The sequence below is a fragment of the Danio aesculapii genome, chromosome 12 (assembly GCF_903798145.1).
Source record: "Danio aesculapii chromosome 12, fDanAes4.1, whole genome shotgun sequence".
Taxonomy (NCBI): Eukaryota; Metazoa; Chordata; class Actinopteri; order Cypriniformes; family Danionidae; genus Danio; species Danio aesculapii.
In genome coordinates, this window is record NC_079446.1 from 40,919,330 (window position 1) to 40,935,314 (window position 15,985).

General features: G+C 38.1%; 1 protein-coding gene across 1 annotated transcript in view; it reads left to right on the forward strand.

The window, feature by feature from the left end:
- Nucleotides 1-744: 744 nt before the first annotated feature.
- LOC130238252 (cadherin-10) overlaps nt 745-15,985 on the forward strand; it is a 136,409-nt gene continuing 121,168 nt past the window's right edge. The window contains exons 1-2 of the mRNA XM_056469196.1: nt 745-933; nt 12,195-12,533. Coding sequence (XP_056325171.1) covers nt 12,336-12,533 — 198 coding nt within the window. The 5' untranslated portion in view covers nt 745-933; nt 12,195-12,335. The remainder of the gene's footprint in view (nt 934-12,194; nt 12,534-15,985) is intronic.

Genomic DNA, 15,985 nt, shown 5'->3' on the forward strand with positions numbered 1-15,985 from the left:
TCCTGCTGGTGTTGATTTACTTATTATGGGCTCTTTCTCCTTCATTCCACTGTCATTGAACCCTGATTAGATCAAGCTCGGATCGCTTTGGACAGTTAGCATCGACGAGTCCATCCATCACGCGACGTCCATTAGCTGTGGATCACTACCGCCATCTATTGCCTGCGGTACCAGCCACCGTGGCCCTCATCTCCTTGACCTCTCCTCCCGTTCTCGGGCAGTGTGTCTTTCCAACCCCCCTCCACCACCCACAATCTGTGGCAAGCGAAGTCAAAACCGCAGCTCCAGGGGAGTAAAGCCTCTTCTTTTCTCTCTCTCGCTCTCTCTACCCGTCTATTTTTTTGCTGTCTTTCATGAGTGGCAGCCAATCATAGGCTCAATCCTTCAGCCTGGCACTCAAAAGGACACATGTGAAAGGAAAAAAGGGGGGAAATTGGAAGAATTTAGAACAAAAGAGAATTGGGTGAGAAAAATAAATGACTAAAAAATAAAGCAGAGAGACTTTTAAAGCAGCTTCAGGACAATTATAGCAAAAACCAAAAGAGGGAAGGTGACAGGCGTAGGGCTTACGCTAAGAAGATATAAAAGTGTGGCTGAAAACACAGCAGAAAACAATGGAGTGTAGACGACTGAGGTAAAACTCTCTCTCTTTCTCTCTCTCGTCCGTCCCTCCCTCTCTCTCTCTCTCTCCAGCTCTGTGGCTCTTCTGCTCTCGGTCCCTCACTCCTGTTCAGACGGATGAGGAGAGTCCGGAAAGAGAGCAGTCATGTACGTAATTTTTTCTCCCGCTCGCCGAATCTAAAGGTTATCATTAAGACAGATGTGCCCTGCAGAGTGGTTGCTGTGGAGATCATTTTACACTGGAGGAACTATTTGATTAAAGAGACGGATTTAAAGCAGCTGAGAAAGACGTGGCAAGCTCAAAAAGAGAGTGTGAGTAGACGGTTGATTAGTTTCTTTTGCAGGTGGTTTCGGAGAATATGGGAATAGAGTCTAAAGAGGCAGTTTGGTCGCCTTTGAGAATGTCTCAATGCATGTTTTATATTGAAGGACTTGAGGGTTTTGATGAATAGAAAGAGAATTAGTAGCTTGAACTATTGAATTTTATCGTTAGACACTTCAAGTCACCTGCAAAAAGAGGTGTGTTGTTTGTACTTTCAGAATATTTAAATAGTTTTTAATCCTAATGAGGATGGAAATTGTTTTAGATCACATACTACATTGAATAAGATGAAATAGGTGAGATTGATTGTTCTGGGTGCGATTTAAAAATTGAGATGGCAAAAGGTGTGTCAAAAACTTCATACAGGCTGGCAGCACTGCGGTGATTTGATTTGAGCGTCGTTCTGTTATGAATCCTGCAATTATAGAAATGCTTTTGATTTCGGTAAGCCGATTAATTGCCTTGACCTGTGTGTCATCTGGCAGCTATTTTACAGGCTGCATCGGTTTGAAGATAAACGGTGTGTGTATGTGTGTGAGAGATGTGCTGGAATATTTCATAAATATGTATTGCATCGGACACAGAGAGAGTCTATCCCACTGCTCATGCCTAATCACTCACTGTTTCTTTCACTCACAGACACACACATGCTGCTGAATACAGCCTGATCAACTGGATCTCAGTATTGGAGGTCATTAGCGAGTGGTCATTATTGTCCAACACAAATTAACCTCTAAAGTGCTTGTTGTATTTCTGCTTTCTAAATTAGCTACACTAATAGCATCTCTTTCAGTGCAATACGATTCACTTGCAAACACACTAAAGCCTGCGGATGGAAGATCTGTCACTGACAGAACAAGCAAACACACACACATTTAGGGAGACAAGTCTAGATAGACATGTATAGGCATATAAAACTTGTTTTATCTGTTTTAAACACAGTTTTCATCTAGTCCTTAAGAAAAATAACAGATAATATATCATCTTTATATCAGCATTTTCTCAATGAGCTTTAACCTAATGCATATATGAAGAGTTCAGATGCAAAAACCTCTAAATTCTTTCAGAAATCTTCTAAAATGAGCATTTTTCTATTTTTTCCCCTGTATAGTTTTAAATATTTCACTTTTGTAGTTGAGAATAGGTTATTTCCACTGCCTTTAAAGTCTAATAACAGCATATAAACCTATAGACTGAGAAAAAAATGCTAATTTTACAACATTTCAGATGGCATTTAGAGGTTTTTGCATGTGAATTCTTAACATGGAGTAATTTGCAAACACATCAGCTATCCCATTTTATTCAAACAGTCTGGTTGGAAAGAGATCTGATCTCAACAATGTCTCAAATTTTCTTCAGAATCCTAAGATTTCAAAGACTGAAATATCAAGATAAGTTCAAATATTTATCATTAAATGATTCTCACAATAACTGCATAGCTCTGTACTTTGATTTACAGGATAAAAGAGAGAGAGAGGGTATGAATAAACCTGACTATATAGTCTTAAAATAATGAATACATACATACATACAAATATGACATGATTTATCACATTATAAATGTAAATGTAATATTAAATATTAGTCTGGAAATTAAGATAAAACGTCAATCAGCATCCACCGCATGTGTCCTGCCTTCAAGACAAAACCATTAGCATTTATCCTTACCATATTAGACTGAAAACTCATGATAAACACTGGGAAACAGAGCGAGACACAGATAGAGAAGTTTCAGTGTTATCTGAGAGAGAGAGAGTTAGCTCCACCAAGTGGCTCAAAAATCAGTGCCGAGCAGCAATGAAACCCAGTCTTCTTCATAGTTCATCTTCAATCATTTTAATCCACCTTGACTCTGCTTTCACAAGCAACTGTTTAAAACCACACAATCTTTCTTATACAAACCTGCAGCATTGCCCTAATCTGACGCAAAAGTAAAAAAAAACTAACAAAAATCCCCTCTGTCAATCATTATTTAGGTTGACGCTCTGCGAGTAATCTGGACAGACCAGGCGGCTGCTTCGATTTTCAGATATCAGACAGGCCTCTGGCAATATTTCAATTTTTTAGCATGTTTGCAGTCTATTCATTATTAACCTATTTGTTCATCCGGTTTCCAGGAGTGAAGTTCTCCAGTCAAACTCACGACCAGTCTCTTAGCAGTGGAGATGTCAAGATCTTGAGGTCACAAAAAAAGAGGAGCGCTGTAAAACTTTCCCCCAGCAATAATAAGCACGACAAATGCACAGACACAAGCTGCCGTATCCCACATATGGCTCCAGACATCCATCAGAACACAGTCAGGTGTGGACAGAAATAACCCAGTTTCCCTAAATGATCCGTGTCTGATATGGTCTTAAGGGGAATATGCTAGGGAGGGAACAAGAGAGGGGGGTGTTTGGAGCCAGATAGCATGAGTGAACGAAGCTGTGCTGAACTCTGGCAGATGTATTCCCTAAAGACAATGCTGGCCCAGACTGCTTTTATAAAGCTCTGGAGAAATATAGCAGTAACTTGCAGACAGGACAACAGCAATTACATTGAAAGACTATGGCGGGTTTGTGTTTTCACTAACAGACTTGAATGGTTTATCACTGTCGGTCAAGCCTGCAAATTATAGGAGATCCTTATGAAAAATATCACTATGGCTGTGCACACAAGATTTTTTTCGAAATAGGCACATTTTATAAGTTACCTGGAGTTAAACAGTTGAGTTTTAGCATCGTTGAATCCACTCAACTGATCTCTCAGTCTGGTGGGAGCATTTTTAGCTTAGCTTAGCACAAATCATTGAATTGGATTAGACGATTAGCATCTCAAACATTTATAAAAAAAAAAAAAATAATAATAATAATAATATATATATATATATATATATATATATATATATATATATATATATATATATATATATATATATATATATATATATATATATGTATAATTTTTAAAAGGTGTTAGAAAAGGTCGATTTTCTACACTGAATTATATACAAATTACATGATCAATTAGTCCTGACAGCATATGTATTTAGGTCATTGGCTGTTTCTCAATATGCGTTCTTCAGCCTTCTTGCGTCCTCATGTTCTTGTGTAACGCCATCATAAACTGTTAAAGTTTAGTTCCAAAACTCAAGACCGCAAGAACGAAGGACGCATGAAAGTTTCCGGATGTGTTCTAATATCGAGGATGTGTGGATGCAGAATTAAGCACCAACCTCGCTCGAGGTCCTGGAAGTCATTGGGGCTGAATAAAGGAGGTGGGAAGCACAGCATTTTATATAGATTTATTTAAGTTCAGAGATATAACTCATTTATCTCAGGAGTTTCCCTAAATGAGATGGTGAAAGTAAACATTAACATGAAAATCTTATAAGGGCATAAACACATTTAGGGAGTTTATTTGCTGAAACTCTATTTCTGAAGTTTTATTTTTATTGCGCAACGAATATTTGTAAGGTTTTTGTGCATGTTTTATATATTGAAAAAGGGAAAAAATCATTGTATGAATGCTGTAATGTTTAAATAATTTTCTGTTTAAATGCGTGAAGGTCATGTGACCTTCAGGATGAACACAGCATCTCATTTCTCAGAGGATGCGTTCTCTGTTTTCGCGGTCTCCAGGAGAATGCAAGTCCATTCTCTGCATTCTTGGAATTGAGAAACAGTCATTGTAATTTATTAAACTAAGTTAATCATGTTCTAATTTAATTTTATAAGTTATGCAAGTCGTTTGAAGTCAGTTTAACATAATATAAGTTCAACAAACTCATAAGGTTAATTTGATTCAGCTTAAAAATGTAAGACCACAGGATTTTTTTTACAGTGTAGACTAACTACAGTGCGTTTGCATTTCAGCGTAATGATCAAAGAACTTTGCTGCCGGATCATGGCTGCAGCAGGGATGATAATATTATATAGCACCTGAACTGTGGATACGCACATCAATAAAGCATACTTTTGCTACACTGCACAGCATGAAAAAAATATTTTTACATTCAACACAGGCTCATTGTGAAAACGTACCCCTATATACATATTCATTTCTGGAGAGCGCAAAATTTGTAGCCTGAGCTATGTATGGCTGCATTTCATCTTTAAAATTAATGCTACGAAGCGGTATGATGGCGCTGACAGCTTCTGATTCTTCTCGGGCTACAGGCTGACCGCTTACCTCCATATGGACGGACTGTCGGTTGGGCTTAGGGAAGGGAGTAGGTGGGGCATCAGTTGGTCAGTCAGTCAGTCAGTAAGTCGACAGCGGCCTCTGGAGGATTTATGCGAGAACAACAAGTGCAAATGGCACTCGCGAGAGAAATTTGAGATCTAAAAAATGGCACACAGCAGCCTCTGATGGATTTGCAAAAACAAAAACTGAAAAATAAAAAATAAAGTTCCTCCTGGTATGTATTTCGTGATCTCCAGAAATGTATACAGGGGTACATATGAATAATTACTGTCTAACGCAAGGGGAGCTACAAAATGAGCCTATTTTTAAAAAATTTAAATAAAATATGGTGTGTTACTTTAAATGAGTGGAACAATGATCAACAGAGTCAATGTTTTGTTGAGGACATTGCGTCTGTGTTGTCCTCTCACAGCTGTATCCCCTCTAGCAACACCCCCTGAAAACAATCCCCAGCTAGGTAACAGCGCTGCATAATACCATTGCGCTTGCTGCAGCCATGGCATGACAGCAAATTTCCCTGATTATTACACCAGAAGTAGAGTAAAGTTTCTAGTGATAATGGCAAACAATTCAGTTTGTGTCGGTCTTAGTACACAACGTAACTAAGAAAAGTCAAGCTTTAAATATGATGTTTTTTGAGGAAGATGCTAATAGTCTAATCCAATTCATTGATTTATGCTAAGCTAAGCTAAAAGTGCTCCCACCATACCGATGATCAGCTAAATGGGTTAAAAAAAATGTAAAACTCATCTGACGTGGGGGGGGGGGTTGTTAAAGTCTATTAAAAAAAAAAAATTAAACAAAATAGTGGAGTGTTACTTTAAATGAGTGGAACAATCATCAACAGGGTCAATGTTTTGTTGAGGACATTGAATCTGTGTTGTCCTCTGGCCAATTAATTCATAATTATTTAGCATTACCTCATTATGTCTCGGCTAGCATGTCCACACACACCTAGATTCACACTAATTAGGCACTTATAATAAGACAAGTAAAAAGATTCTTCCTCTTTGCTTGACTCCCTTGTGCCTACCCCTATATAGTATCAGGGATCCTCCCTCACTGGCTCACATAAATAAGTTTTTAATGCACTAATCAAAGTGAGATACTTAAGTGACAGTCCTAAACATCGGGCAAAGTATATATATATATATATATATATATATATATATATATATATATATATATATATATATATATATATATATATATATATATTTTTTTTTTTTTTTTTTTTTATTTATTTATTTTTTTTATGTAACAAGCAAAATAATAATAAAATGATTTGCTGGCCTAATGCTTAATAGGCATGCTGTATCAAAGATTAATATCCAGAATGCTATTAAACCTCAAGGACAGCCTTGAATGATAATTAGAAAATGCAATCATGAGAATCACCATGCATAAATTGGTGCACGCAATTTTGGACACTTTTTTCCCTCTTCTCCCTCTCTCCCCAGAACATTCTTGACATTGCAGTGAAAGAGTGCACTTTTTCTTCTTGGTCTATTTTTTTTTTTAAATCTCTGGATTTCTGGCACCCTGCGAGTCCTGCAGTTATCACAGAAACACACATCTCCTGTCTGGGCCTTTTCACAAGGCAACATCATTTCACCGCTGTAGTGTTAACATCTCTCCGGCTGAGCTGGATATATGCAGCTCCTCTCACTACATTATTATGTTGTGTAAACTTGCAAAAAAACGTGTACAGCGTGTGATTTGATAACTCGCCTCGCCATGCCTAATGAAAACAAAAGCACCCTGAGGAGGTAAACGTCAATTCTTGAACAACACCCGTGAACAATGAGAACAGCAAATCATTTGAGCATTCTTCCATTCGGCGTGTACAGTAAACATATGCACGGATAAAAAAAAAATTAAAGCTCAAATCTCCTGTTTATCAGATTTCCTCAGTAATCACATTTTATAATCTCATAAACTGCTTTTAGATTTGCCAACATTCCAAAGTCTATAATAAAAAGTCAAGCATCTGAGCTATGCTGACCACTGTCCTCTCACTGTATTCCAGTGTTCATTTGTGTCTAATTGGTATCTTTAGAAAAGTGTGTATTGACATAAAATCGTATTGGTCACTTTATTTTGATGGTCCGTTTGTTGAATTTAAGTTACATTGCATCTACATGCCAACTAATTCTCATTAGATTATAAGTAAACTGTTAGGTTGGGGTTAGGGTTAGTGTAAGTTAATGATTAATTAAAAAATAATTATTAACAAAGCTTGAAAATACAATCATTAAGCACATTATACATGTGCCTTTAGGTCAAGAATAGAGAATTTGTTTCTGCAGTTATAAACTGCTTACTAACACCTATTAATGTAGAGATAATGCTTAACAAATAATGAATTAACTATTTGCTAATGCTTAATGAATGATTCATAGTTGTAATAAAGTGCTACCAGTTAATGTTATTTAATACATCAATAATGAAACCTTATTGTAAAGTGTGATCATTAAAAGTGTCTTCTTTTGAGCTTAAAATAAGAAATAAACTCGATTGAATTTGGAACTTAAATGTGCAGAGTGAGTAAATTGGATGCGTTCCTTTTAAATTTGAGATAAAGCTAGACGTATCTATTTTGCGGCTGTTAGGGATTTTAGGAAAATTGTCTGAGGCAAAATATAATGCTTAAATGAAACAACTCAAAGACTGGGGAACTAATTTTCACACTCCAGTAAACTTTGGAAATGCATTCAATAAAAGGATAGAAAGCACATCAACAAAAGATAAAGGACTCCTGCTTATTGTATTTTTTCTTATGAACGATTCTGAAATGGACTGTAGTACTATGGATCTCTACTACTTCCCACATTCATTTCATAGATCTGTACTCTTATACTGTTTGTCAACAACTTTTTTAGTTATTTATTTCTTCTGATGGATTTTAGGAGAACCCAATGAAAATATTTCAATGAGACAAATCTGAGGAAAATAAAAAAGCTATCTATGAAGGAGCAAGAACATAAATTCTTCAGCAGGATTCGTGGGTTGAACTGCGATTCATTTCATCAGACTTCATCAGAAAATACATGGAATAAAAACAAGTACATAAAATATAGAAAAATCCTAAAATGATAAATGCCTTGTACTTCTTAGAGTTTTTTTTTTCTCCTGGGTAAAAAAAGCCTTCAGCAGTATGAATAATCTACTGCTCTACACTTAGTAAATGCAAACATTTTCTAGCCACTTGTTTTTATTTCCTAGAAGAAATTTTAGAGGAGACGCATGGGATTCAATTAATATTTAAATGTCTTGTCAGTGAAAGCTCCAATAAATCAATCAGTCCCCTGAAAGTAGCGGGAACCACGAACACTTAGACTTCATCAGGCTTTTGAAAAACATGCGTGAATCAGAAGCCATTTTATGACTGTTTTGTCCACGTTCGCCCTTGAGCTGAGACCACGGATGGAAAACGTGTCATAGAAAGCGTTAAATCAATCAAGTCGGTTGCGGACCATGACACTGACAGATGGATATTTATCTGGATCTGTCCGCCAAGGTCACGCCAGAGACTTGAGTGGGTTTTTTTCGATGCCAGCTGCTGATTACATGCTTCTGTATGATCGCTACGACCCTTTACCCCCCCAAAAAAATCAAATGTGGGCGTCACTTTCCATACATAGACACAGACTGCCTCAGTTCGTGCCAATGTATGATTCATACCGGATGTGAAAGGCTCAGCTTGGTCTCGTGAAAATAAAAAATCATGTTTAATTCATGAGGACCTTCAGAATGTCAAAGTTCTGCCCTGCTTGCTCACCCTGAGCTGCATTGAAACATATGTCTGAATGGAAGATTGGCCCACAAAAGGCCTCTTCTGCTGGGGCTGACAAAATTCATTACTCGCATTAGCGAAGCCAGTGATTCCACAAATTACAGTAGTCTGCGCACTCCGAAGCTGCCTAGTGAATAATTCCTAACTTCATCCATATCTCATTAAGTAAATTATTTGATTCGTATTCACAAGACAATGTTCATTTACATGCATAGCTTCAGTCACATCAAATAGAACCAGAGCCCTAATTTGCTCTTAGACAAAGAAAGGAATCGCTTTGTTCGTTGAGATGGCCCCACTGACACTGTGTGTGTTTTATTTCTTTCTTCCCTTTCCCCTGGCCTCCCCTTCTTTTCTGTTCTTTGATTCAGATCGTTAAACAAAAAATGCCACAACATTATGAATCTGCTCCTCGTTTGCTTGCGAGACCCCTGGAGACGCTTGCCGTAATGAATGCCTGTCAGGCTAACCTGGCTTCCTGGCCTTTTCCAGCAGACTCCTGGAAAATGGGCTTTTGTCAAATGAGGGAAAAAAAGATTTATTAGGATTAACTTCCAAAAGCTGATAAATTATGCATACATCCTCCAAATTACCTATCAGGACTAGTCCTAGAGGAGAGACCACTTTGGCGAGCCACTGTCTTCTTTTATGCTAGTTTGCGGTATAGCGTTGGAAGTTCTTACCCTTTTGCACACTTCAAGTTAATACATTTTCAATCTGACTCGACACATACTGCATTGATGCTCGGTCAGGACCGCTTATCACTCTATGATGATCTGGGTAACCCATTGACGTCATTTTACCAACATAGGCTCATTCTGAAAACGTAGCCCTATATACATTTCTGGATATGGCAAATTATGTAGCCAGAGATACGTATGACTGCATTTCGTTTTTAAAACGAACGCTACGGGGCGGTATGACAACATTCCTTTTCTTGCTTTCCTGCTTGTGGACGGCTTTCCTGTTGTTAGCGATTTGTCCGGTAGCCCGATGTGTCGGCGGACTTGAGATGCAAAGTGGATGCGATGACGGGGTTCGAGTCCGGTAAAGAATGGTTCCGGAAAACAGTTAAGACAAAAACAGAAGCCAAAAAATAAAATAAACAAGTAAATAACAGGGTGAGAATGTGGTCAAATGTGGATTGCTTTTCAAAACACCGGGTTAGGTGCAGGGAAGGGGGTGTGCGGGTCAATCAGTGCTTTTTAAAATACTATTGGTATGTCATTAAATGACATAATGCACATTGATTAAATGAGCATTCTTGGATTTGTTCTTCAGTGTTTCAGCTTTCAGCATTGACATTTACATTAAACTGAAATGAAGCAGTTTCAACTTCATCTGTGTTAAGCTGCTTTGACACAATCTACATTGCAAAGACACCATAGAAATAAAGTCAATTGAACATAAATTGGTATTAATGGGGTGTGCGTTTTTTTTTATTCAATTCAATTCAATTAATCTTTATTTGTATAGAACTTTTACAATGTAAATTGTGTCAAAGCAGCTTCACATAGAAGATTATAGTGAATTGAAACAGTGTAGTTCAGTTTAGATTAGTTCAGTTCAATTCAATGTGTTTTAATATTCACTGCTGAGAGTCCAAACACTGAAGAGTAATCCATCGATGCGCAACTCCACAAATAAACAACCAAAACTATTTTATTTACAGCCAAATCGCCCTGCCTAAGAGCAGTAACTCATGGCCAAATTTCCTGCCCAAATTTCCCTCCATCTGCCCTTACCCATTATGGTCTCCCAATCATCCCCATCCACCGAATTGGCTATATCACTGTCTATCCACTCTACCAATGGCTGGTGTGTGGTGAACGCACTGGCGCCGTTGTCCTGTGGCTGCCATTGCATTATCCAAGAGGATGCTGCACACTGGTGGTAGAGTGGGGAGAACCCCCTCATGATTGTGAAGCGCTTTGGGTGTTTAGTAATACACAATAAATGTGCCATTTGAATACACATTACTTACTTACACTACAACAGCCAGCTCCTAGCACTACACCAAGCCATTTGTCAGTATTAAACACATGATGTATCAGGCAGGTACTACTACAGTTGTGATATAAAAATTCCATCTTTCAGGGGGCAGCTCAAGGTATTTCTGCTAGGAATTGACAAAATCAACTAATCAATCTACCATGGAGGTCTTATGTTGTCAAATTCAAATATTGCCACTAAAGTTTAAAATAAAAAGTTTTACGTCAGCTTCAGCTGTCGAATTGTATTGGCTGATTTTGTGACTGATCGCTCCACGCTAATGTGGGAGCATCTTGTGAATCGGAGGATATTAGCGAGGGGGAGATGGCTCATTTTCAGTGAATAAAATCGTATCGATTACTGTTCATAAATTTCTCTTCACATAACGATATTGAGGATAGCACAGTGGCTAAGTGGTTAGCATGGTTGCCTCAGAGCAAGAAGGTTGCTGGTTCCTGAGTCCCGGCTGGACCAGGAGGTATTTCTATGTGGAGTGTGCATGTTTTCTCCGTGTCTGCGTGGTTTAAACTCTTTGGTCATAGTTTATAAGTGGGAGATTATGTGGGTGTTTTACAATCAGTGTTGGGTTGTGACTTGAAGGGCATCTACTGTGTAAAAAAATTTCCAGAGAAATTGACGGTTCATTCTGCCAAATGGAAGTAAGTGATAACAACATTGTATGACTTCAGAGGGCTTTGATGCAACTGATTGCAACCCAATGTCTTTTGTTTTGTTTTGCAAAGTGTCTCCACTTTTATTTGCCTGCTATTACGCTTTTCAGAAAAGGGTCAGTTTCGGGTAAGCGTGAAGAAAGGTTCTCCAAATTATTTTGTATTTTACAAATACATCTGACCCTTAAATGAAACACATAATGTGAATAAGCAAAAGCGTCAGAGGATGCCACTTGTCATAAAATAATGCAGAAAGGGTACCCAGAGTGCCACAAAATGAAGGGAAGGGGAAGTAACCAAATGTCAATATATGACTGGTCAGGAGTGAGAATCTATTGGTTTTGGTTTGGTTTTGGGAGTGAGCAAATCTATTAAAGTAAATGTTTATAGATGGTCGACCTTGTGAAGTTCGTCAATTAGAGACCACCGAGTGACTGCTGTGTGCTAAAAACACTTAATCTTTGTTTAATCAATCTATACTAACGATTAGGTTTCTAGTTAGCCGACACGATTTTTAGTCAGCTAACATAAATTTAAGAGCAGGTAATTTAGCTAGGTTGCTGCACTGGAATAGTCTCTTAAAGATCTTTCTTTCCATCTGTCACAGGCCTCAAGAAGACAGAATTGAGGAGAATTAAGGATAAGATGCCCCATTTCGTCAGTCCTGCCATTCAGCAGTATCTTCGACGCAGAGCTCTGTTTCTTAATTGATTTCTTATCAAGACCTCTCCAGGAGTGATCGGATACAATGATAATCAATCAACTTACTTTCCTCCTGTTGTTCTGCTTGCTGGGCTGGAGCAGCGCAATGATCCGACCGGTGCCTGGAATTAGCACGTCGGATCGGGATGGACGGACTCTACACCGCACTAAACGAGGATGGATGTGGAATAGTTTCTTTCTCTTAGAGGAGTGGACAGGAACTGGAAAGCAGTATGTCGGAAAGGTATGGGCTGTCACTCTTTAAAACTTTTTTTCTTTGCTTTTTTAAACATTAACCGCGTAGATCTGGGTGTCCACATCATTTTGTACAAATGGATTATATAGTGAATCTTTAAATATTAGATGTACTATGGGATCGCTATGGACAAAGACCCAAGACTGTAATGCAATGATGTTCTTTCAAAAACCTCAACGTTAAGGTAAACTGATATCAGACTATCGTAAAGGGGATATACAATATAAGACCATCGTAATGCGCCACACCAAGCAGCGCTATGCATTTTAGAATGGTAAACATAGGTTTATATCAGCTGTCTGCGGTGCCCAGCTATGACTCAAAAAAATTATTTCAACTGCTTGTTCAAACTACCTGTTTAAATGAGCTAAAACAACACAATTCTTGTCATTTCTTTGGCCAATCTTTTTGTTTTACGTTCAGTCCACTTAAGTTTGTAAACCATTAAGTTAACTTAAGAATTTTGTGTTGCGACAACATGAAGGAATTGTGTTGGTTCAACTACCTGGATTACCGGGATTTGTAGTTCCCAGCATGCTTTGCATGGAATTGACTTATGAAAAGGAAATGTTGACAATAAAGTAATCGTAGGTGTTTCAAGTTATTAAAAAAGACATGTTAAGAGTTTAATCTTCACTTTAATTTGAAGATTTAGAAGAGTTTCATGTAATGCTTTAAGTTTTGAGAATACCACCTTGCAGAAGCACTCATGCTTTGGGTGCTGGCAGCTTAATTGGCAAAAATGCAATTTGTAGCTTTGCTCAGTGAGCAATAACTGTCCTAAACTGAGTTCTGAGATCAATCTCAATTTAACTGTATATGTAACTCATGAAATATGCTTAAAATGGCTTTTTTAGCTTATTTAGGATAACGTTAAATAAAAATAAGAGACGTTGAAATGTACGCCACATACTAGACATACATAATATTCTCAGACTTTTGAGTTTAAGTTAAATAAAAATACAAACGTATTTCAACTTTTATTTGATAAAATCATGTTGGACCAACTCAACTGCATTTAAGTGTGTAAATAGTTTTTGTTTGGTTGGTGCTAAACTAATTTATTGGATGGAAATCCTGCTCCCAACTAAATTGAGTTCATTCAATGAGTTATTTATTGAATGTATGACTCAAGACACTGTTCATATTTCTGCCGCACCACAAAACACCATCTGAAAAAAAAAATAATTACATATTTTAGTGTGTGTTCCAACTTCCAACTGTCATGTGTGCAGTGCATCAGTATTCCACCTTAAAGATGGAGTGTGCTTTAGTTTTGTGCATCAATGACTGCAGGAAAAAGAACATTACGCTGGATGTCAACATTATCCACACAAAAGCTAAAAAGCGTATCAGTCTTTTGCTGACAGCGATGAATGTTTGTGCCTGACATCTTTGGTTTCATTTTATAATAATGGACTTATTTTTCTACAAAAGTTTGAACTTTGAGAGTGTTTAAACAAGAGAGAAAAGTGTGAAAATGTTCATGTCTGTCTGAGAAAAGCATATAAAGTGTGTGGTCAGGGGTTTTACAGCCTTAAAACATCTATGATAATTGTAAAAATTAAAGCCGAGGGCTTTGTGGATTTCACTTATTGTGGGCAATTTTGTGTAGCCTATTTTAGGTTATTAGAACAAAAATGAATGTTTGTAAAGCATTAAACATGCTTGTGTATGTTTCCTCCCCTTAGTACAAGTTGGTCCTGGGGTTGATTCCCAGGGATACAATATTTATTCTTTTTCATCTACATTATGATACCACCACAATACCTTTTCTGAGGTTTTTAGCAAAACAAAAATGTGTCAATTTCAGAAATATGCATATTTAAAGACTTGAGCAAGGGCATGCTCATTCAAGAGAATGCATGGACACATAAAACGTACTGAGAAAATAAGTCTCAAACCCATGCCCATGCTTTTTCTAACATGATGCTTTAACAGTGAGTCTGAATCCAGTCAGTCCGACCATTAACACACAACACAAGCAAGCACTAAGGGTCAGTTACGAACATGAATCACAAACATCAAATGAACTCATGCCTAGCGGCTGATGCTTTCAGCATGCTAACTAATGATGTATTAGGACAAAATCAATGAGAATGTAGGCTATTAAATGAATCGATGTGTGGGATACAAAAAGCAATAATAACCCTCTTTATATTAATGACCACATCCTGATGTTCCTAACCCAAATGATTGTGTGGGATGAGTTCAAAGTCTTACTTTAAAACCTGATGCACGAATTATGTATTTGAGCTTAGATCAACTCAGGATACCAATCAAACCAGTGGTTGAAAGGTAGGCCTAATAGCACAATACAATCCAGTTAAAATCAAACACAAATTGTGTGGTGTCAGATCAGAATGCTTTTTTTTAACCCAACGTTGTCAGACAGCAGAATTTACAGCATCAGTGCAAGCGAAGACCCATCGGCAGACAATTTTGAAGTCGAACACATGGTCTTTTATCATCGTCTACAAGTAAACGTGATGCTTTGAGAGGAGAGGAGCGTGAGCGCAGACAGATCGACATCTCTTACGACGCAGGGTTGTTTTTGTAGAGAATGCTGCAAGAAAAGAAACTCGCGGGCACATGGCAACAGAAAGGCGAGCAAGCAAGAGTGGGTTGAGGAGAAAACAATAAATCAATCAAAAACGAGAATGAGATTCCGCCCTCATAGCGTTGCCTTTTACGTGACAAGGCAACAAAACAGCGCTGACTGCGAAGAGTCCGTCGGTTGAGGAAGTGTCAGACTCAGCAGTGTCCTGGCCTCCTTCCCAGAGCTTTGATGCTTTCTCTCTTTTCTCTAGCTCTCTATCTCTCCCTCTTTTCCTGGCTGCTCCGCTTTTCTGGCATGACAGCAATCGCATGCTTTTGGCCCGCTTCTCATCTACCGTCCACTCTCGTTCCCAATTAAAGTGCCAGAAAGACACAGGGCTCCCATAAATACTGTAGGAGGGCGAGGGAGAACGAAACACCCACATGCTGCTTCGGGGAGATCACTGCGGAGCGACTTGATCATCCATTCCATCTATTTCCCCCAATTTCTGGCACATGAGATCTGGTGTAGTCCAATAGACGGGTACTTAGAGCCCCAGCGAGGAGCCATCAAAGCCATTGATGGTTCTCCTCATAAAGATAATTCACAAACCTTTACAGAGCCTTGTGGGATATGATATTTATGTCTATCCAACCAAGGCCTCCGCTGGCCCCCTGACACCAACGAGCCCTAAAAGAGGATTTATTTTCCAGCGTGGAGCCAGAAATAATCCATAAAATGGGAAGAATATTTCTAATAAAAAAACAGTCCACTTATCGCTTGTGTCAAAGCATTTTTGTCTTACTGTGTACATGACAGCTATATCATGAAACATCTATATAAGGGATGTCAAACACAGTTCCTCCTGCTGAGCCGCAGCTTTAACCCTAATTAAACACAC